Below are 25,285 nucleotides of genomic sequence, written 5' to 3'. Positions count from 1 at the left end.
AAGTTGAGCAGCTCTCAGATGTGAACTGTAGACTAAAATACAGAAAGATTATTGAAAAGAAAATGAAAGAGTTTAAGAACAGGAACCAAACCCTGAAGATTCCATGGCAAGCCTTGAAGAAAACCCTGATTGATTCAGCCAGAGAGGCATGTGGTGAGGTTGTCTGCAAGGATAACAAAATCAGAACTCATGGTGGACATGGGAAGTTAAAGACGCAGTGAAGGAAAAGAAGAAAGCATATCAAAAGCTCCTGGTAAATAAGTCAGCTTTTGCTCTTAGAGAATACAGAGACAAATGTAAGAAAGCGAAACACTGTGTAAATACTAGCTAAACAAAAGTCATGAGAGCGCTTTGGCAAGAACATAGAAAATAAATATCAAGAAGTGGGAAGATATTCTGGAGGTTGTTGAAGTAGCTTAGAAATGGAGGTAAGAGTGCTGTAAAAGTAATTAGAGATGATAAAAGGTGACATGAAAACGGGAGAAAAAGGTATCCTTGAAGTATGGAGTAATTACTTTGAAAAACTGCTAAATGAAACAAGCAGTGATGACAGCACAGTGATAAAAAACACTGACCAGGCATGCAGTCAGGAATACATATCCATACTTGAAGTAGAAAAAGCCATCAAAGGCTTGAAATGTGGAAAAGCAGCAGGAGTAGATGATATTCGACCAGAAATGCTGAAGTATGGTGGTATAAGAGTCTTACAGTGGCTGCACTGCATAGTTCAGAAAGCCTGGACAGAGGGACGAATTCCCGATGATTGGAGTAGAGCTCTCATAGTACCCATATATAAAAAGGGAAATAAAACTGAATGTGAGAATTACAGAGGTATTTCCCTACTGAGTGTTCCTGGCAAGATCTATGCAAGTATACTTGAGAAACGGTTGAGAAGAATTGTGGAAGAAAAACTTGATGAAGAACAAGCTGGATTCAGGCCAAACAGAGGCTGTCAGGATCAGATCTTCACTTTACGACAAATAGTCGAGAAAGCATGGGAATATAACAAAGATCTGTATTTAAGTTTTGTCGATTTGGAAAAGGCATATGACAAGGTGCCAAGAGAGAAGCTATTCAATACACTGCAGTTATATGGTGTCAATGGGGCATTATATCAAGCAATACTTAGTCTTTATTTGAGTTGTGAGTCAGCAGTTAGAATTGAAGGAAGTACAGGAAGATGGTTTAATGTTAAATCTGGTGTGAGACAAGGATGTACATTATCCCCTCTGTTATTCATTATCTATATGGATCGCATTATGAAGGAAAGTGGTATTAAACATGATATCAAAATTGAAGATGTTAATGTCAGCTCTTTGCTTTATGCAGATGATGTTATACTTCTAAATAAATCCGCTACAAGTCTGCAAGATTCTCTGACTAAATTGAATAGCTGTTGTAATAGATACGGTATGAAGGTCAGCAATAAAAAGACAAAGACAATGAAAATAGGCAGAATCATTGAAAATGTCGATTGTGTTTTGAATGGAGAACCTGTGGAACAAGTAAAACATTTCAGTTATTTAGGCACAATTTTTTCTGAAGATGGTAAACTAAATATAGAAATAGACAACAGAATCAGCAAAGCTGGTATCGTGGGAAGTCAATTGAATAAATTCATATGGAATAAGAAAGAAATTAGTCGGAACACTAAATTAGCTGTATACAAGACTGTGTTCAAACTAATTTTAACTTATGGATCTGAGAGCTGGGTCAGAAGTAAAACACTTGACCATAGACTAGAGACTGCAGATATGAGAGTCCTGAGAAAGATTAGAGGCATGAACAGATGGCATCAATGGCAATATCAGATTAAAAATGAGGATATTAGGAAAGAACTTGACATTGTCAGCATCCAGGAATGCGTTAGCAGAGCTAATCTCAGATGGTATGGTCACTTAAATAGAATGGGAGAGGAAAGATTAGCAAAACAAGTGTTCTCTGCCAGGTTGGCAGGAAAACGACCCAAAGGAAGACCAAGATATAGGTGGATTGATACGGTACAAAGTGCCTTAGACGATAGAAATATAAGATCTGAAAATGTTGGAGTCTTGACAAGTAACAGACTGATTTGAAGGAAAATTGTAGATAGGAAGTTAGTAATGATGTAATTTTTTCATGTAGTACTGTCATATCCTGTACACCCCTTGAGGGTACATGGCAGGAATTTGATGATGATGATGACTAATGAAATATTCGGAAAACTTTATTCTAGAGGTACACAATGGATTTAGAAAAGGACGATCATGTATAGACCCAGCCTTCTGCCTAAAATTAATAATAGAGAAAAGAAGAGAATATAATTTAGAAACACATATTGCATTTATTGACTTTGAAAAAGCATTTGAAAAAGTTAAAAGAAACATATCATTTAACATATTAAAAGAAAGACAAATACCAAATAATATCCTAAAAGCTGTCACAAGTATATATGAAAATAATCAAATACAAATAAGATTAAATCATGAGCTATCATATACAAGAGAGATAAACCAAGGGGTCCGACAGGGATGTCCCCTCTCAGCAACTCTTTTTAATATCTACTTAAATGAAATAATAATAAAATGGAGTAAAAATTTACATCAAGGAATTAAACTTTCACCTACAGTTAACTTAAACACTCTCCACTTTGCAGACGACCAAATAATTATTACAAATTCTGAAGATAACTTACAGAAAGCTATTTTAAATCTAAATGAGATATCCAAAGATTATGGTATGATAATATCAACGGAAAAATCAAAAACTATGGCCTTTAAAGGACAAGATCCAGCAAGAACTAAAATAGTATTAGATAACAAGATCTTAGAGCAGGTGAATTCATTTAACTACCTAGGATGTATGATCACTTATGAAAAAGATAAATATAAAAATTGCAAAATATTTAAAAATAACAGGAGTAATTAACTCTATATTTAAACCAAACCTAGTTCAAAAACAAACCAGGCTAAAAGTATACAATACTTTAGCCCTACCGGTCTTAATGTATGGAAGTGAAATCTGGACAATAAAACAAAAAGACAAACAAAGATTACCAACAGCAGAAATGAAGTTTATGAGAAATACTGCAAAGTATACCCTATTTGATCACAAAAGAAACGAAGATATCATGAAAGAATTAAACCAAGAACCAGTAATTGAAAAAATTAAAAAATATAAACATAGATGGATGGAACACGTTTAAAAAATGAAAACAGAAAGATTACCAAAACAAGCCTTAAAGTACAAGCCATTAGGAAAAAGAAAACCAGGACGTCCTCTTAAACGATTCAATGATGACTTCTAAGGCCGGAACAGGCCATACTAGTCCTAAATCCTTGATATGTATGATGATGACCTCTAAAAAAATGACTTTATGGAAAGAAATTTAAGGTAAAAATCAGAGCAACAATATCTATGATCGTGATTTATTAAAGAAACGTTGACATAGTGATAACAGAATGGTTATCACTATGTGAACGTTTTGCTGATTGCAATAAGTGGTCACTTTAGCTGCAACCCTACACATATATAAATAAATGCATACAACATATATAATAGACAATCTATTATTTAAAAAAAAAATGATAATTGTTCTTTTATCACAGTATAATTTCTATAACAACATAAATGGGTCATTATAAACACAAAATTGGTACAATCTAATTAAATCCTGCACTAGATTTATACATCTTATTCTTCTAACACTTTTACCCCTTAAGTAGGTGCATCATTGTAATATAATACTATTGTCTTTAGCATATTTTCTTAGCTACAACATTAAAAGCTTAGCTTAATCAAATGCATGAAAATTGTACATAATGCACATTATGTACAATTTTCTGAAATTGTACATAATTTCAGAAACTTTTTTGAGGCTTTAGAGAAAGCAACTGACAAAATGAAAAATGAAAAGTTGGTCCTTGTTGAGGATCTAAATAGCAGAGTTGGAAATGATTGTCAGACATACAAAAACATTATGGGAAAATTTGTAGAAAACAGCAAAGCTAATAATAATGGCAAATACCTGTTGGATTTCTGCTCAGGACATGGACTGATTATTACTAACACAATGTTCCAACATAAAATGTGCACAAATTCACATGGAGTGAAGAGGCAAGGAATAAGAACAGTCTCATTGACTATGTTATTGTCGATAGTGTGTTTTCTCCCTGATGCAGGACATCAGAATATACAGACGATTTGAATTGGAAGTGATCACCATTTAGTCTTGAGCAGAATAAAATTGAATTTCATATTGAAAAGAATAACATGTAAGAAAGTTTTGAAGCAAATAAAAGTTGAGCAGCTTTCAGATGTGAACTGTAGACTAATATACACAAATATTATTTAAGAAAAAATGAAGGAGTTTGAGTGCAGGAACCAAACTTTGGAGATTCAGTGGAAAGCCCTGAAGAAAACCCTGATTGATTCAGCCAGAGAGGCATGTGGTGAGGTTGTCTGCAAGGATAGAAAAATCTGAAGTCCATGGTGTACACAGGAAGTTAAAAAGACATTGAAGGAAAAGAAGAAAGCACATCAAAAGTTTCTCGCAAATAATTCAGCTTTTGCTTTCAGAGAATACAGAGACAAATGTAAGAAAGCTAAACACTGAAACTAGCCAAACAAAAGTCATGGGAAGACTTTGGTAAGAACATAGAAAACAAATATCAAGAAGATGGCAAGATATTCTGGTTGTTGAAGAAGCTCAGAAATGGAGGAAAGAGTGCTGTAAAACGAATTAGAGAGATGATAAAGGTGACATGAAAACTGGAGAAAAAGATATCCTTGAAGCATGGAGTAATTACTTGGAAAATTTACTAAATGAAAATTTAGCAAAATTTGCTAAATGAAACAAACAGTGATAGCACAGTGGTAAAAAAAAAAAAAAACTGGGATGCAGTCAGGAATACATATCCATACTTGAAGTAAAAAAAGCCATCAAAACCTGAAATGTGGAAAGGCAGCAGGAGTAAATGATATTCAACCAGAAATGCTCAAGTATGGTGTTCAGCATTTCTCAAGACCATACTTGAGCCACTGCAAGACTTCACGTAAGTCTTATAGTGGCTACACTACATAATTCAGAAGGCCCAGACAGGGGACGAATTCCAGATGATTGGAGTAGAGCTCTCACAGTACCCATATATAAAAAGGGAAATAAAACGGAATGTGAGAATTACAGAGGTATTTCCATACTGAGTATTTCTGGTAAGATTTATGCAAGTATACTCGAGAAACGGTTGAGAAGAATTGTGGAAGAAAAGCTTGGTGAAGACCAAGCTGGATGCAGGCCAAATAGAGGCTGTCAGGATCAGATCTTCATTTTATGACAAATAGTTGAGAAATCATGGGAATATAACAAAGATCTGTATTTAAGTTTTTGTCCATCTGGAAAAGGCATATGGCAAGGGGCCTAGAGAGAAGCTATTCAATATGCTACAGTTATATGGTGTCAATGGGGCATTATATCAAGCAATACTTAGTCTTTATTTGTTGTAAGTCAGCAGTTAGAATTGAAGGAAATACAGGAAGATGATTTAATGTTAAATCTGGTGTGAAACAAGGATGTACATTATCCCCTCTGTTATTCATTAGCTATATGGATCAGATTATGAAGGAAAGTGGTATTAAACATGATATCAAAATTGGAGACGTTAATGTGAGCTCTTCGCTTTATGCAGACGATTTATACTACTAAATAAATCTGCTACAGGTCTGCAAGAGATCCTGACTCAATTGAATAACTGTTGTAATAGATATAGTATGAAGGTCAGCAATAAAAAGACAAAGACAATGAAAAAAAAAAAAGGCAGAATCATTAAAAATGTCAACTGTGTTTTGAACGGAGAACATATGGAAAAAGTAAAACATTACTGAAGCTCGATTCAGGCCAAATCGTGGCTGTCAGGATCAGATCTTCACTTTACGACAGATGGTTGAGAAATCATCGGAATATAACAAAGATATGTATTTAAGTTTTGTTGATAGGAATTTAGCTACTTAGGCATGATTTTTAGTGATTTAACAAAATGAGAGTGAATATATATATATATATATATATATATATATATATATATATATTGATTTATGATCTTTATAATTTATGACCTTTATAATTATGAAACCCTTTTGTAACCTTTATAACTTGAGAATAAATAATGACAACCTATTCTCTTTCTTTTATTTATTAAATTTTTCTTCGACACATACAGACAAAATACATGTGTTTGTATGTAAATAATTATCAGCTTCTTTATTTCTTACTGCAACTTTACTTGATGGCATTTCGATTCTCATAAAGTTTGTAGCCTTGGAAAAAAATTACTAGAAACTATCTTCATCACGGATTGTAGATGCTCATTGGTCAATCGGGTTCTTTTCTTAGACTTATTAATTTTCAACTGTGAAAATCACTGTTCACATATAAATGTACTCCCAAACAAAGCAGTTATTCTAATTTCAAAAATTCGTACTGAGGGTATTTATCTTTTGACAAGTACGAATGAAGGTTAATCAAATCTGTATCTTCAAATCTTTGAATAAGATTTATATCACACTGTAAATTAATTAGCTTCATTTGTAGATTTTCTGGTGCATTATTCACGTTCGTTTTTTAATGATAATGAAAATAATGTAAAATCGGACTCCAAATCATTAAAATCTTTAAATCTTTCTTCAAATTCTTGTCGTAATAATTCTATTTTTCCTGCATGTTCTTGAGATTTTTCATTTGAAATAATAGGGCAGGATTTAAGATGTAGGAATTGTACGAAATTTTTTGATTCCAGTTGTTTCCCATAATTGCAATTTAACTTTAAAAGCTTTAATATAAGCATACATGTCAGTTATAAGTTTATTTTTTCCTTGCAGCTCTTTATTGAGAATATTTAAATGGCCGGTTAAGTCAACAAGAAATGCTAAATCTGTTATCCATGTATTATTCCGTAGCTCATCGATGGTTTTATTTTTTTGTGTCATGAAAGTTTTGATTTCATTTATTAAATCAAAAAACGATTTTAATACAGCTCCTCGACTTAACCACCTCACCTCGTTATAATAAATCACTTCTCCGTACTCACTTTCAATTCCTTCAAGCAATGCAACAAATTCTTGATGATTCGGAGCTCGTCCACGGATAAAGTTTACTGTTTTAGTTACTGTTTCCATAACATTATCCATCTGCAGACTTTTGGCACAAAGTGTTTCTTGATGAATAATGCAATGTATAGCGCAAAATTTATTCTGAAATTTTTCTTCTTTCACTATATTTCTTAATTTTACCGCTACCCCCATTTTTTTTTTACCAACCATAGCAGCTGCACCATCACTTGCAAATCCAACCATTTTATCCCAACTTAATTTATATATATCTATTACAGTTTTTATTTCAGAAAAAATATCCTGTGCACCAGTTTTTCCTTTCATAGGAATTATTTCCAATAATACCTCAATTACTTCAAATTCATCAGTAATACCTCGTACAAAAATGGCAAGTTGTGCTCTATCTGTGATGTCAATACTTTCGTCAACTGCTATTGAGAATGCTGCAAAATCTATACTTTTTTTTCTTTAACTGACATCATAAATCACTAACGTTTGCATTAATACGTTCTGCTACTGTGTTGGCTGACAAACTAATATTTTTAAATAATTGTTATTTGTAAGGACAAAAGAAAAAGGGTAAAAATAGTTAACTCTTTTGATATTCTATCGGATAGCATATCAAATATGCGGATACGCTAACCGAGTGGTTAGCGTATCCACTCTCCAGCCAAAAGGCTGTTGGTTCGAATCTCACCGTGAGCATGGATGTTTATGATTGTCTGTGAAAATAATAGTGATGATGGTGGACAGTAGATGGGGTTGGTGTGGATGAGGTTGAGTGGTGGAGACAGAGTTGTAGAGTAGGTGCCCTGCCCTCCCTCGGTGAGTCTTAGGACTCCCTGGAGGTGTCAAATAATAATAACAATATAATTTGACAATATAATATAATAATAATAATATAACGTTTGCTGTAATTTGAAATTGAGGACCTGGGAAGGAGAAGATAACCATTTAGTCTTGTACTGCATTCCTGCTATGTCTGAACTCCTACAATAAAAGGAGTGAATCTGTGTATTAGCCTTCTTTGGGTCAAAGTACCATTAAAAAGAAGTAATTCCCTCTCTTAATAACTTATCTGAAATAATCCTCGCAGTAAGTGAGGTAAGACGTTTTGGTATTTAGCAAGAATAAAAATGACAAAAATATGACCATACAGTTGTAATATTTAGCAATCAAGAATAGTGAAGGACTTGCATAGTAAAGCATGATAATTTTTAGAATTAACATTGAGTTAACCAGGACTCAAAGGACTTGAGGTGAAAGTTTAATATGATTTGAAGCTATTGATAAGGTCTTTTCAATTTAACTTGCAAAGGTACTTGTGAAATAGAAGCGGCTGCTAATACATACAGACACAAGAATATGTATCAAATTACTCTTTGACATATTTCGATCTGAGACTGATATATCATCTTCACTATCTAGCCATATCAAACATGGAACATAACAGTGGATTTTTTAAAACTGTGAGCCACACATTAGCATCAGATTTAGTCAAGGTTGTAATTAAAATTGATGTATGGTTGATAACAATAACAAAAAACGATTGACAAGAATGAGATTTTTGATTTTTGACATGGAGAGGAAGTTATTCACATTTTGAATTTGGAGTAGTAAGGCTTCAACATTCTCCTTAACAAAGTGTTCAAATTTGAAGTAGCACTGGTGATGATGAATTCTTGATCAGCTTCTGTGGTTGTCAGTCGCATGCTGTGAACAACTAGATTTCTTATAGGTGAGGTGATATAAACTTTCCTAGTGATTTTTTGAAACCACCTCTTTTCTGGACAAATTGGTGCTCTGTGGAAAAAAGATTACCAATTTCTTATCACCTATAAGATTCTGAGAAATTAGCATGGCATGGGATCGACAGTGACCACAGAATCTTATGGTTAAGAACTGATATACTTCCAATGTTGCTTCAAATTTGAATGCTTGTTCAAGGAGAATGCTGAAGCCTTCCTACATTGCCTAAATTTGTACCGACTGCCTTTCCTTTCCAAAAATCTAGGAAAGTGATTTTTGTCAGTCATTAATAGTGCTTTTGATGTCAGCCATACCTCATTATGCTAGCACACAGCTCATAGCATTTTTAAGAAATCTATTGTTATCGTTTTACTTTGTTTTAATTGGCTTTACACCAAGGATGATCGCGCTACAGTAATAAACTGGCTTTTTCATGAAGTATAAACCTGCTGCATGTGCTTGTAATACTAGACGAAGTATGCATTATAAAGTCTTTCCATTTATTGCCAATTAAGCTGTTTGAAATGTTGTGAACATTGATTTGTTTGATTAAATTCTTGTTAACTATACCTTTCTCATTTCTAAAGTCCAAATATTCATTCATCTTGCTATTTGCTACTAAATAAGAGAAACACCTCTTTACTAAATGGGAAATGAAACTGCTTTTTTCAGCACTCTGTTTATGACCAATTTAGATCATAACAATAGACAGTCTTTGCACCTCTCTTGTGCAATGTGATTAACATATTCTTTGTGCTCACATGGAATATCTTTGCTGAGATTCACATTATACAGCGATGTCAAAGGTGCAGTCACGGGAGTATGATGCCCTTTTAGCATACATGCTGATAGCTATCAGTCCCTATTGCTAAATTCTTATCTAGTTTAATAAATTTGAGTTTCTTCAAGTGTAGAAATATTATTGAACTCCATGGAAACTTATTAGTTGAATCTCTTCTGCATATGTATTCAGTACAGTTATTCTATCACTTTCCCTTTTTCTTTCTCCCTTTTTTCTTTTATTTGCAATATTAATTCTTTTCTATTGTCTTTTACTTCACAGTCAGTTTTTTATATTTTCAGTTTTCTGTATCTTGGCCTGTGCCTTATAATTTTCACTTTTCACCTCTACCTGTAAAATGACTTCTGACACTAATCAGGTCTTGATACACTCTTATCCCAAGTTCTTCTGTCACATCCTGTTTGAAGAAGCTATCTCACACCAGTAAATTCATTCCTTTCTTTTCATGAGATTTCACTGCTATCCAGTTGTTGTTCAGATAATTAGTCACACATGTACATACTTATTTAGCACCTATCAAGTTTAGTTCACTATTTCATTACTGACTGATCCACTAGGCCTACAACAATACCCACCATCTATTTGATCTTGTCAGACTTTACTTATTGCAGACAGTTTTCTGTCCTACCTGGACTCAAATCATCTATCATTAGCAGACATGCCTATGCTGTGTCTTTCCTAAAAATACTGTACCCCTTACATTCAATTTCAGTAAGTAATGTCTATAATCTGAGGTTACAGTATATTATTCATCATGGCAGCAAACTGTATCCATTTGTTTCTGATTCTGACATTTTTTTTTTTTTTTTCAGATACAAGTTGTTTATCTCTAAGCTTTTTATGTATTCAGTTTGCTTTGCAGAAGTCTTATATAATGCCTCTCTTATGAAGACATCCTTGTACATAAATCCAAACCAGGCAAGCACACAATTATTCTTTCATCATAATCACTGATGATTATGGATATTCATATCATTATAACACAGTTGCATAACTTTGTTGCTCATGTGCATAGATTCTCATCATTATTTCCATCATTGTCTCTCCATGTTGTCTTATACTAATAAATTTCTCTAGACTCCTGATATTCAAGTGCAGGCTGTTTCTCTTTAAATTCATTTTTCCCTAAGTCACTCCATTCAAAAAAAAAAAAAAAAAAAAAAAAAAAAACTCACACAGCCTCTGCATTGAATCATTTGCATTCATAGCTCTGATTAATTCGGTATTATATCTTAACAGACTAACAATAATTCACTTTTTTCCCTTTAATATCTGATTCACTTTCAGGATTCCTTTCATATCATGTTTATAGTGCTTTCTTGTACCTACAAAAACTACTATCTTTTTTGTTTTTTAGTTGCATTTTTTATATTTTTGATTTTTGCTCCTGGGAAACTCAAAATAATAGCATGGTCGTTATTAGCATTTTGTAAATGAATCACCATACCATATCAACATCCTTGTTATGTTCTTCTTTACTTACTTGGATATCATTATTCAGTATCTTACAACACACTAGTTTGGAATATCAGATATCCCTACATTTAGCATAATCAAGAAATAAGTGACATGTACTAACTACAAGAGTTAATAAAAAAATGTGTGAAAAATGTAACCCTTAATTCGTTTTTGTTTATATAAAAATACTCATACTGTGCCATTCCATATGATCTGTTGGCTCATACAGACATGCCACCTTTCTCTTTGCAATATGTCAATACCTCTTCTAGAGCACTAACTACATAACTTTTTTTTGCACATTAATGATTATAAATTACCTGAGAAACAACATTCTCTCATTTGCCAGTTCCTTATATAGTAATGTTGAATTTCCTGATCCACAAGCTCATCATCAAATTCCTGCCGTGTACCCTCAAGGGGTGTACGGGATATAATAGTACTACATGAAAAATTTATATCATTACTAACTTCCTATCTACATTTTTCCTCCAAATCAGTCTGTTACTTGTCAAGACTCCAATATTATCATTATCAGATCTTATATTTCTATCATCTAAGGCACATTGTACCGTATCAATCCACCTATATCTTGGTCTTCCTCTGGGTTTTCCTGCCAACCTGGCAGAGAACACTTGTTTTGCTAATCTTTCTCTCCTATTCTGTTTAAGTTACCATACCACCTGAGATTAACTCTGCTAATACATTCCTGGATGCTGACAATATCAAGTTACTTCCTAATATTTTCGTTTTTAATATGATATTGCCATTGATGCCATCTGTTCACACCTCTAATCTTTCTCAGGACTCTCATATCTGCAGTCTGTAGTCTTGGGTCAAGTGATTTACTTCTGACCAAGCTTTCAGATCCATAAATTAAAATTGGCTTGAATACTGTCTTATATACAGCTAATTTAGTGTTCCAACTAATTTCTCTCTTATTCCATATGAATTTATTCAATTGACTTCCTACCATACCAGCTTTGTTGATTTTGTTGTCTATTTCCATGTTTAATTTACCATCTTCACTAAAAATTGTGCCTAAGTAGGTGAAATGTTTTACTTGTTCACAGGTTCTCCATTCACAATACAGCTGACATTTTCAACAATTCTGCCTATTTTCATTGTCTTTGTCTTTTTATTGCTGACCTGTATACCATATCTATTACAACAGTTATTCGATTTATTCAGGGAATCTTGTAGCGGATTTATTTAGAAGTATAACATCATCCGCATAAAGCAAAGAGCCAACATTAACATCTCCAATTTTGATATCATGTTTAATACCACTTTCCTTCATAATGTGAACCATATAAATAATGAATAACAGAGGGGATAATACATCCTTGTCGCACTCCAGATTTAACATTAAACCATCTTCCAGTACTTTAATTCTGAATTGAAGTACAGGAAAATCTCTTACAACTCTTTCTTGATATAATGCCCCAGACACCATATAACTGTGGCGTATTGAATAGCTTCTCTCTTGGCCCCTTGTCATATGCCTTTTCCAGATTGACAAAACTTAAATACAGATCTTTGTTATATTCCCATGATTTCTCAACTATTTGTCGTACAGTGAAGATCTGATCCTAACAGTCTCTATTTGGCCGGAATCCAGTTTGTTCTTCACCAAGCTTTTCTTTCCACAATCCTTCTCAACCGTTTCTCAAGTATACTGGCATAAATCATACCAGGAACACTCAGTAGAGAAATACCTCTGTAATTCTCACATTCCGTTTTATTTCCCTTTTTATATATGGGTACTATGAGAGCTCTACTCAAATCATTAGGAATTTGCCCCTCTCTCCAGGAATTCTGAACTATGCAGTGCAGCCACTGTAAGACTTTTATACCACCATACTTCAGCATTTCTGGTCGAATATCATCTACTCCTGCTGCCTTTCCACATTTCAAGCCTTTGATGGCTTTTTCTACTTCAAGTATGGATATGTATTCCTGACTTTATGCTTGTTGAGTGTTTTTTTACCACTGTGCTATCACTGCTTGCTTCATTTAGCAATTTTTCGAAGTCATACTTCAAGGACATCTTTTTCTCTAATTTTCATGTCACCTTTATTATCTCTAACTCCTTTTACAGCACTCTTTCCTCCATTTCTAAGCTTCTTCAACAACCTCCAGAATATTTTGCCACCTTCTTGATATTTATTTTCTATGTTCTTGCCAAATTCCTCCCATGACTTTTGTTTAGCTAGTTTTACAAAGTGTTTAGCTTTCTTACATTTGTCTCTGTATTCTCTAAGAGCACAAGCTGACTTATTTGCCTGGAACTTTTCATATGCTTTCTTCTTTTCCTTCACCGCCTCTTTAACTTCCTGTGTCCACCATGGAGTTCTGTTTTTTTTCTATCCTTGCATACAACCTCACCACATGCCTCTCTAGCTGAATCAATCAGGGTTTTCTGCAAGGCTTGCCACTGAATTTCCAAGGTTTGGTTCCTGTTCTCAAACTTTCATTTTTTCTTCAATAATCTTTGTGTATTTTAGTCTACAGTTCACATCTGAGAGATTCTCAACTTTTATTTGCTTTAAAACTTTCTTACATGTTATTCTTTTCAATATGGAATTCAATTTTATCCTGTTTAAGATTAAATATTGATCACTTCCAATTTCAAATCGTCTGTATACTCTGGTGTCCTGCACTAAGGAGAAAACATCACTATCAACAATAACATAGTCAATGAGACTTTTCTTATTCCTTGCCTCTTCTCTCCATGTGAATTTGTGCACATTTTTATGTTGGAACATGGTGTTAGTAATCACCAGTCCATGTTCTGAGCAGAAATCCAACAGGCATTTGCCATTATTATTAGCTTTGCTGTTTTCTCCAAATTTTCCCATAATATTTTTGTATGTCTGACAGTCATTTCCTACTCTGCTATTTAGATCCCCAACAAGTACCAACTTTTCCTTTTTCATTGTATCAGTTGCTTTCTCTAAAGACTCAAAAAAATTCCTCCACTTCTATCTTAGTAGAACCTTCTGTGGGACCATAGGCACAAATAAGTCTCATTGTCCAGTTCTGATATTTGCCCACATCACTCTACTTGAGACTGCCTGCCATTCAAGAAGATTAGCCTGGTATTTTATGTTGAATACTATGGCTACTCCTTCTTTTCCTTGATTGTCATTGCCTGAAAAAATGTTTTGTATTTATTCCTCAAAAAGATCTCACTAGTTTGTCTTTTTTGTTTCAGTCACCCCTATTATGTCGATCTAGTACTTATCTAATTCCTCGGCTAGCTGCATTTCTTTGCCATTCAGGCTTCTTACGTTGATAGTACTGATCTTTTACTCTGGTGATGTTGAGTTGGGGTGTGTTTTCAGATTTGTTCCAGTAGCCGACTTTTCGCTGTTCAACCTGGTTCCCTGGTGAAAACAACGGCGGCCTTGTTTAACCAGGCTGCCCTGTGTAACCTTTTCATGCCCCAGCTGGCATGAAAGTTTGTCATGTTGTACGATCATTTTGCAATTTGGTTTAAACCAATAAGACTACAATTTGGTTGGCTAAATCCCACATCGTCGTTCGTTCAGTATCCAGGTAGATACCCAACAGGATGCTCCACAAGAAGGTGAGGATTGGACATTAGGTCAGGTGCCCTGGTCGGTTCTCCACATTCCTTTAAATGCTATATGGAGGTCTGCTCTCAGGTATACAGCTTTGATCTTTAATCACCCTAAGCATCCACAAGCTCTCAATGATAAATTTTAATATGCATTCAAATTTCATCAAAATGAACAGTTTTTTGTATTTCCAGTAGAATCCAAAGATCATTGTTCAGCTTGCTAAATCATTTTTGATACATCTTATGTTGAATAAGTTTCTTGTTCATATGCAGATTCTCACCATTATTTCACTCATGGTCTACTTTCTCTTATGCTCCATGCTGCTATGTCTCATACCAATAAATACCACTACCCCATAATTTCTTCTTTGATTTAGAAACAACTTATTAGTATATTGATAGTTATCTCAATAGTTAAAAATTTGTAATAGAATGTGAAGAAAATATCAGTTTTCAGATGTATACGAGATCAGTTGACACTGTTTAACACATTCACAAAGCTTAAAAATATGCTAAAAATTAGAATATTTAAGAATAAATCAGTTAATAGATTTATAAAAGCTTAATTTTATGATAGTTTGAAATTAAAAAAAAAATTGTTTAAGATGTTTTCTATTTTGGTTAGGTTCTTTGCCTTGCTGTAGCTGTGGGTCATGTGAAAATGTCTCCAGATGAGTTGGCACATAATATTAATTTGGCTATCAATTTCTTGGTCTCTCTTCTGAAGAAGAACTGGCAGAATATTAGATCACTTCATATCAAGAGTACAATGGGCTCTCCTCAGCGACTGTATTGAGATGTAATAGTTATTGATTGTCAATAAAATATTACTGGGTGGTTTGCATTTTCAATATTTCCTATTTTTTTTTAAAAAAACTTTTTCTATTTTTTCCCTGAAATTCCCATAATAAAAATGTGGTACATTTAAGCTTGTGTGTGTGAGAATGAAACAGAATTGTTCACCTGAATAAGTTACTATCTTTGCATGAACTGCATATGTAAATTTAAGTAATTAGGGACAAAGCTGTGAAACTGAGAGGAGACCTCCAAGTAGCCTTTTGAGGAATGTGTGAAAACCAACTGGGTTTCTGATCTAATGTCCAATCCTTGCCTTCCTTCTCGTGGTGCACCCTATTAAGTACCCACCCAGATGCTGAATGAAAGAGGGCGGGCTGTGATTAAGCTGGACAAATTGTACTGTTATTGGTTTAAACCTCTGTAAAATGATGGTGCAACATGACAGAATTTCATGCTGGCTGGATTGTCAACTCAAGGTCCCTCTTGTTTTCATCAGGGTGAAAAATCAGCTACTTAAAACTGCAACACATCCCAACTGAACATCAACAGCATTCAAGATTGGTACTTATCAACATGAGAATCATCAGTGGGAAAGAATGATGCTAGTAGAGAAATTGAATAAGTACCAGATCAACATAAGTGTGACTTAAAGTAGACAAAAACAGGTGATCTTTCTAAGCAGTAAGTACAAAATGTTTTCAGGCAATAACAAACAGAAAAGAGTAACTATAACATTCAACACTAAATATGAGAATCTGAATGGCAGTCAATATCAAGTAGTGATGTGGACAAATATCAGACTGGAGAATGAGACTTATTTCTGCTTTCAGTCTCACAGAAGGAATTGGGAAAGTTTTTGAGGCATTACAGAAAGCAACTAACACAACAACAAAAAAAAGTTGGTTCTTGTTGGAGACCACAGAGTAGGAAAAATTTGGAGAAAACAGCAAAGCTAATAATGATAAACACCTGGATTTCAGTTCAGTATACATGGATTCATTATTACTAACACCATGTTCCAACATAAAATGTGCACATTCACATGGAGATAAATGCTTGAAATATCTAATTTCGCTATGTTATAGGTGACAACAATGTTTGAAGTGATTATTTAGTTTTGAGCAGGATAAATTTGAATTTCATATTTCAATGAAACAAAGTTGAGCAGCTTTCAGAGTTAAACTGTAGAGTCAAATATGCAAATATTTAAGGAAAAATGAAAGTTTGAAAACAAGAACCAAACCTTGATGGATTCAGCCATAGAGGCATGTGGTAAGGTTGTCTAAAGGATACAAAAATCAGAACTCCATGGTGGACTCAGGAAGTTAAAAGGCCCAGCAAGTAAGTCAGCTTGTGCCTTTAGAGAATACACAGAAAAATGTAAGAAAGTGAAGCATTGTGTACAAGGCATGGGAAGACTGGTAAGAACAGAAAATATCAAGGTGAAAATATATATTCTGAAGGCTTTCGAAAAAGTTTAGGAATGGTGAAAAGAGTGCTGTAAAAGAATCAGATGATAAAGGTGACATGGAAACTAGAGAAATATATCCTTGAAGTATGAAGTGATTCCAAAGATTACTAAATGAAACAATGTCAACATAGTGGTAGAAAACTCCCAACAGGAATGCAGTCAGAATATCCATGCTTGAAAAAGTCATCAAAAACCTGAACGGTGCAAAGCCAGCTAGAGTGGATGAACCAGAAATGCTCAAATATGGAGGTATAAAAGTTTTATGCTAACTGCATTTCATAATTCATGTGGTTGGATTCCACATGAGTGGACCAGCACTATCATAGTACCATCTGTAAAAAGGAAAATAAAACAATGAAAATTACAGATGAATTTCCCTATGCAAACAACTTGAGAAAAACGGAGAACGTTCTGGGCTCAGGCCAAATTGTCAGGATCAGATTTTCACTTTAATAGTTCTATGAATCGGTTTTTTTTTTTTATTTATTATTTTTTTTATTATAGGATAAAAGATCAGTTTCTGGGAGAAAAGCCTTATTCAAGCTGGAGATGGACCAACTGGAACCTCTTGATGCAAGGCTTGGAAAAAAGTTATGCTAGTTTGTGACAGGAACTTAAAATGCCCTTTTGGGTGACTATCGATATATAGACGCAAACGACATTTCCACGCAGATGTGCTTGCCTCGTTGACTATAAACCAAGGTTCTGGTCGACTAACATCTCATATTCGTACTATTCCTGTAGCACCAATCGTTAGAATTTTTGAACAAACTGACTGCGTCGAGAACAGTTGATTGAAAGAGGCATCACGTGATTTCACATCAATGGGCTGTCTGTTGGTAACATTTGCAGTGCTGCGTCATCCGAACTTAACTGTAGGCAACTTTTTCAGCCAATGAAATGCGAGGGTGTGACCAGAACCATGGAATACACAGGAACACCTAGAAAGTTAATACCAAGGGGGCAAAGGTGCTTGCTTGGAAGTAGAATTGGGCGGAAATCTCGATAACCAGATGTGGAAACGATCGACCTCGATGAGTTTACAGGGATTTGCTTCTGTATGCTGTTTCGTTTTTCTAACGCAGTACTAATTGCATCACTTCACCTTAACCTTTTTGTGGATTTTTTTTCGTCATCTTGGGATCAAATACCGATTTTACTAACCTTCTCTTATCTGTTTAAGTGACTGTTTCACCTCAAATTAGATTAGCCTGTGCCCACACGGTCTTCAATAATGTCGCGTTCCTTTCTATATTCTTAATTTTTCTTATGGTTGTACTGTTAACCTCATCCATCGACTGTTTTCTTAGGACTCTACATGCTACTATACGCTTACAACATTTCGTGGGTGGGAATCATATTAACAGTATCGTGTCTTTGAAGAGAAAATAGTTCGAAATGTTCAAAAATTAGACTAAATTTCCTTTTTCTGCAGGTTCTCGATTAAATGTGCTTAATATATTCCGTTTTGATATGTTTTCAATTTCCTTTTTATTGCTAAATTTCATACCAAATCGTTACAACAGTTGCAATTAACAATAGAAACCTGATGGATCATACTTAAATTTTGAGTACAACATAATTGCTATATATAGTAAAGAGCTCTGTTGAATATCTCCAGTTTTGATATCAAGTAATACACTTTCTAATGTGATAACAGAGGAGATAGTGTACAAGTACAATACAAGTATAAACTTGTATTGTACTTTATTTACATCAAAATATCTTCCGTGCCTCTTTAGTTCTGATTGATACTTTGCAATTCAAATATAGACTATGTATTGCTCTACATAATGTTCCATTTCCACCATATAATTGTAGCATTTTAACTGCTTTTCTCTTGATTCCGTGTCACGCACCTTTTAAACTTAAAACACAGATCTCTCTCTCTTATATTCCTACGATTTCTCAACTGTCTGTCTTAAAGATAATATATGATCCTGAATCCAGTACGTATTTATTTCACTTACACAGTTTTGCTTGATCTCTTCTCAAGCGTGAGTGTGTTTGCATAAACCTTACCAGACAGTGCAAGAATCCTCTGTAATTCTCATATTCAGATTTATTTTATTTTTTGTAGACTGACACTGTGAGCGATACGCCAGTCATTCAGTATTCGACCACTTCGCAAGGCACCTTTTGGAATATATGCAGGGCATTATTTGAGCATTTCTAGTCGAATACCAGCTAATCAAGCTATTTTCCAATTTCAGGTTTTCGACAGCTTTTTCTACCTCACTTAGTGATATGCCTTTAACAGACCATTTCACCTAATATGATGGGATGGGTATTCATATGTACTCCTGATTACTTTTTCTTCCTAATATTATCAATCGCTGTCTGTCAGATTTAGCAAAATTACAAAATAATTGCTTCATACACAGTATCTTTATATTCACTTTCTGTGTCACCTTTGTCATCTCTGATTCATTTTACAATTCTAAGGTTTTTAATAGCGCCCTAAATGTTTTCTCACTTTCCTGATATTTGTGTTCTGGATTCTTTTGAAAGTTTTTCAATGGTTTTTGTTTGCCTACTTTTATCCACTTAGCTTTCTGACGGTTACTTTTATTATTCAATCAGCAGCTGCTTGTTTAATTGTAGCTAACGTTCGATATGATCTTATTTTCTGAGACTACCTCTTTACTACATTCTATTCTATCATTCTAATTTTTCGATTCATGAAAACTTTTCTCCCTGGCCGAATCATTCAATGCTTTCTCCTGATTTTTTTTTTTTTCACTTTGTTTTCAATTTGGTTCACCTCTGAAAGCCTGCTTGACTTCGGTTCTTTTTAGAACTTTTATTATTTAAAAAAAAAAAACTTTTCTATATGTAATACTCATTTTTATCACCTGTTTAAAACTGAAGATGCAAAATTTTACAGCGATTATTCTATTAAGGAAAGGTCACTCGAAGTGTAAAATAGAACAGAACAGAGTATACAGTCAAGTAAGTAGATTAAGTTGGATATTCCGACTTACTCGAATACTAGTTAAATGGGATAAAGGCGCTACTATTAAAAAAAAAAAAAAGCTGAACTTCAGATAATCCCGAGTGGAATACTAAAGAAATCATCTCTATATGAATAGAACTATCTGTAAAATGCGCTCACAATGTCCCAGACCTGAGTTCACTCTTAAGACAAACGTTTCAGCTGCTTAGAAAATGAGCATCACTTAATATAGTTCGCCCACTGTTTGTAGATCTCTGCTTGGCTTTGTGCCAAGAATAGTCGATTCACGTTGAAGGGGAGAAAGAAAAGACGTACGAATTGGTCGCCCACACGCGAAATCACGTGCTTTATAGGTAAAATTTTCCAACTGTTATACAAGCAACATAGTTAACTACAATGATCATAAAAGATAAGTTAATTTTCCGACGTGTTATAATAAACAACTCATCCCACAATACGCACTGATTACCCTATTATTGGAATGGATTCTCCTGTTGATATACGCACAAGTGTTGAAGGGTCTCGAATCTGTTTGCGTACTATCACAAACCATGTAGAAAATCGGTTAGTATAACACTTAACAATTCCAGCTGAACAAAGTTCACATTAAGACATTTACGAAAAATAATATATAATCTTCGGAAACAGTTACGGCTGGTGAAAGAACAGAAAAAATCGTTTTGATAGTTGCTCTGATAAATGACAACAACCTGAAAGAGAGCGTGGAAGGTGTAGTGAAAGGCATCTAGCAAGAGCTTTGGGTTAACTTTCTCCTCTCCCAGGTATCCATCGCCTCAACGAAACTGACCACCCTTTTTGGTTCATCTCTGAAAACCTGTTTGACTTCGGTTCTTTTTAGAACTTTTTTTTATTTATTTTTTTGATAGTATTTTCTATGTAATACTCATTTTTTATCACCTGTTTAAAACAGAAGATGCAAAATTTTACAGCGATTAATCTGTCAATAGCTGATAATTTAATTTTTTGCTAACGCCAGAGTCGGAATCACCACGAAGCAATTTCAAGGTTCAGAAAAAGGTTTAAATATTCTTTCAACCCTTTTTGAAGAAACGTCAACAGAAAATATGACCGCCATTCCTTAAATACGAAATGCATCGGAGCTAGAATGTGGGCGGAGTGGTGGTATTCTGCCATAACCTTGATAATCGGCATGGGTGAAGAGTTTAGAGATTGTGAAAGAATTGAGACGTGTCCTGATGACAAATGGAAATATTATTTGATGCAATTTTTTCTCAGGAAGAGAATCTGTTCTAATGGTTGTACTAACTTTTCGCCAAATAGATGCGCATTTGCAATCTAATGTCAATATGTCATGCATTCAATTCCACTGTAGACATGGATGTTTGTGAATGTCTTAGGTGCTGGAAAAATTTCATCCACGGGTGTAACACAAGTGCTTTGCGTATTGGAGGGTCAAAAAAAAAAAAAAATATTTGTTTTATAGAACACGGTTTCGGGATCACCTGACAAACCCCATCCGTGATGGAATTTACTTAAAGAATAGCTGCAGTGAATACTACGAAATGAAATATTCATGATATTCATTCCGTTACTGTGCAGTTTTGTATTGAGGCTAATAATTTTTCAACCTCAATATTCTGTTTTTTTTTTTAAATTCTATCGTCATTTGGATGTTGAAAGTTTTCTCGACGTTTTTATTTATTTATTTATTTTTTTCTTCTGATCATTTGGGGAAATAAGCGCTACGGACACCAGTGTTCTTATGTCCTTCCGACTCTTCGTACTTTTTTTTTTTTTTTTTTGGACTAAGCGCACACAGGATGCTGGTGGCTGTGCTTTTCGCAACGGATGGGAAAAGGATGACAGGAGAAAGCAATCGACTCGTGTATTTTTGCTCCCAATGTGCCTTGTGAAACTTACCTGCACACAGAGTAAGGTCTTTCTGCTTAAAGACAACTGCATTGCCAGATCAAAGTTGGGGACAGTTATTAATTTAAGTGAGCTCATAAGGATGATGCAGAAACATGGTGTATGGACAAGAAGGAATCAAATGCTGGTTGATGAAAGAGTTCGTTATATTTTACACTACTACTAATTTAGAGTTTTTAATAAAATATATTGTGACCAATGCTAGCAGTCTTATAAATATAAAAATCCATCCAGCTGTGTTCTTATTCCTTGACCAACCCAGGTAACTTTCGTTTTACTTGGATTTCCCCTTGCTCATACATCTAGATCACGATTCTGCAGCGTCATCTGATCTCATTGAACCCAATATTGTTCTCCTGTCGCTCAACTGCGCAGAATAATTTTTCATTACTGATCATAGATTACTTTAATTAAAATACTCCTTTTCAGCATACATCGAAAACGGTGCTAAATGCTATACAACTTTTCTGATCGCCTCATTGGATTGGTCTAAATGAATTCAATGGCAAAATAAAGGAGCACTTTATCCAGTGGGTAAAATGTCGATCATACTAACAAAACTCAAAACTTTAAAAGAATTACTCTGGTTTGTAAAAACTCAATGAAATAGAATGAACTGTAAGGAAATTATCAGAGAGAAAGCTATGATAATTGATACGAATTGGCAGAATATCATTTCGAAGTATGACTGAATCTAAGATTAGTAGACGCTGATCTGCAATGTTAACAAAATTCAGGGAAGACAAACCTATGTAAACTAAGCAGTCAGCTAAGTCTTTGTGAGTACATCAGGCATATCGCGAAAAGTTTACTTCAAGTATCAAAACGAAATCTTCAGAACCATCTCAACTTAATGATTTCACTGATCGATCAGCTACTATTCTTGTAGAACATGTGCTAATCCTCGAAGATTATTTGAAGGATTTTTCTGCCATATTTTACAGTTTTTTTTTTTAACCAAATTTGTTTGTTAATGATGTTCACTTTGTTGTAGTATACACACTTTTCGTTCCCAGCAATGAGAAACTTCTATCTGTTGGTGCATTATGTTAACGAACGTAGATTTTTATAGGATCAATCATAATAGCAGTTAATATCTGGTTGAGAGTTCACGAATTTACGGGGTAAGAAGAACAGTTAACTAGAACAAACCATTTGATAGCTTACAACACCACGTGTGTCACGTTTTGAAGTCTAGGATTGTGTAATTCTAGAGAGTATCGATGCTCACTAATTCCTCTTAGTTTCTTTTCTTGATCCTCTCTTGTCTGACATCCCTGTCTGTTGGAAGAGTGTTTATTCCTTTGGAATTGAAGCAGATAAAAGCCATCATGCAACTGTTATCTTTTTGGATGAAGACTAATGCTATAGTAAGAAATCTGAGAGATCCAGGCTAAATATTTTCATTCCCAGCCTGCAGCAGTTTTAGCAGTTAGTGGACCCCCCAATCCTACGGCAAATTTAATCCAGAGTGTTGGATCGTGGATCTCTATTAAAAGATCCGTTAACGATTATCGATGTACCCTTTGTAGACAACAAACATGCAGATTTGTCAATTAAGAAAAATTTCTTGCTCTGTCTACTAAAGACCAAGAAATAATGCTGTAATGTAATTATTTAGTAATATAATTAAAGGGTTAAATTAAATCCTAATTAAATCGTACCTCTATTAACTACGGTTTCTTTCAGAATTTAAAAGACGAAGTGAATTTTTCTTCATTCCTTCCATCTGCCACTGGTTTTTCTTTACAGTATGTACGTACTCTGCAAGTCATATGTATTGTCTTGACTCAGAATCACGTGTCTAGCATCCCAGGCTGATTTTTTTTTTTTTTTTTTTTTTTTTTCTCCTGCCGTTTTCAGCCAACGCATGGCACCTTTCTTATCAATAGTATACGATTTGGCTATCGTATACTTTTTTGTTTGTTTGTTTGGCTTAAAAGAACGTTCAATGTTTATTTTCTATTATAGAAAATATTATAGAAAATAAACATTCAAAAGCATTTTATGATTATTTTAAATTTGATAGATGTGCTGCTACTACTACAACTTCGCATTCCACATTTACCCATAAGAGACAAAGGGTGCATTTAAATTACACTTCCCGAATTGAGTTTTCTCTGCAGCAGATCTTATCTTTGATGCTTCGCACTTTGAAATGGCCAAATCTGCGTTTTTTAAGGCGTTGGCGCATTTTCTTACTCTGTTAACAACTCGATTTTTTGTGTGTATATTTGACGGCGTATAATAACATGACAGCGCAATGGTTGAGTTGGTTGCCAAAACTAGTGCGGAAATATAAAAAAAAAAAAAATTCGCCAGGACCAAGAAGAAGAATATTTAACCGATTGACGTGAGATTTCTCTCGCCAGTGGAAAACATCTTGATCGGTGGCAGAAAAGATTATTCGATTTCAGATCTTTCACCGGACATCTTAAAATTACTGCTATTGTTTGTTAACTTTGTTTCCAAAAACTCAGCTTTCTCTATCCCCCCCTGCGCCAAACAAAACAGAAAACTGTCCAACATTCCACTGTCGTAAAACACACATCTCCCATTGCAATAGTTGCCTCCTCATAATATTAAAAAAAAAAATAACTTGACTGTATTTGGATATCATTTTATATTGTATTTGGTTATATTATATCCAATAATATAAATAGAATATTTAAATATAAAGAGCTAATAAGCTTCATTTCGGCAATGAAAACATTACTTAAATTAAGGGGATATTAAATCCCACATAGTTTTAAAACCAAATAAGAAACTCAAAGATTGGAATCAGAGTTTCTTGCCGAATATAGTAAACTATAAAGTATCGGCGACACTAGCGTTAGCAAATGCAAGTGATCCTAGTACGTAGTACAATACCGGACGACTCGTTGCAAAGGTGGGGGAAGTTCAAGGTATTTTCCATAATGTAAAAACACATTTCCTAGGAAAAGTGGTTTTACATTATGGAAATATGGAAAATATAGGTATTTTCCATAATGTAAAAACACATTTCCTAGGAAAAGTGGTTTTACATTATGGAAAATACCTAAGAATAGCGATCTGAACTTCCCCCACCTTTGCAACGAGTCGTCCGGTATTGTACTACGTACTAGGATCACTTGCATTTGCTAACGCTAGTGTCGCCGATACTTTATAGTTTACTATATTCGGCAAGAAACTCTCTGATTCCAATCTTTGAGTTTCTTATTCGGTTTTAAAACTATGTGGGATTTAATATCCCCTTAATTTAAGTAATAAATTGGATATAATATTTTACTCATCATTACCTGGCCTCTGGTGGCTGGAAATAAATTAAAGTCTCAATATACAGTATTTGCTTTTGAAGTTTCAAGTTTTACACGCAATTGGTTTGAATACAACCCGTTTTAAGGCAGCGATTTTGTAAAAAAAAAAATATCGACATCAGTATTCACAAAACTGATTGTAGTCTTGCAATACATTTCATTTATTGAGGAA

The 25,285-nt window shown here is 34.2% G+C and overlaps 1 protein-coding gene across 1 annotated transcript in view; it reads left to right on the top strand.

The window, feature by feature from the left end:
• LOC150096488 (large ribosomal subunit protein uL1-like) overlaps positions 1–15,515 on the top strand; it is a 118,256-nt gene extending 102,741 nt beyond the window's left edge. Inside the window, exon 6 of the mRNA XM_090408624.1 lies at positions 15,304–15,515. Within this exon, the coding sequence (XP_090264750.1) occupies positions 15,304–15,474 (171 nt within the window). The 3' untranslated portion in view covers positions 15,475–15,515. The remainder of the gene's footprint in view (positions 1–15,303) is intronic.
• The last annotated feature ends 9,770 nt before the right edge of the window (positions 15,516–25,285 follow it).

Source organism: Typopeltis vanoorti, chromosome 18 (assembly GCF_054136105.1).
Source record: "Typopeltis vanoorti isolate ZY-2024b chromosome 18, IOZ_Tvanoo_1.0, whole genome shotgun sequence".
Lineage (NCBI taxonomy): Eukaryota > Metazoa > Arthropoda > Arachnida > Uropygi > Thelyphonidae > Typopeltis > Typopeltis vanoorti.
This window is presented reverse-complemented; position numbering and strand designations above follow the sequence as displayed.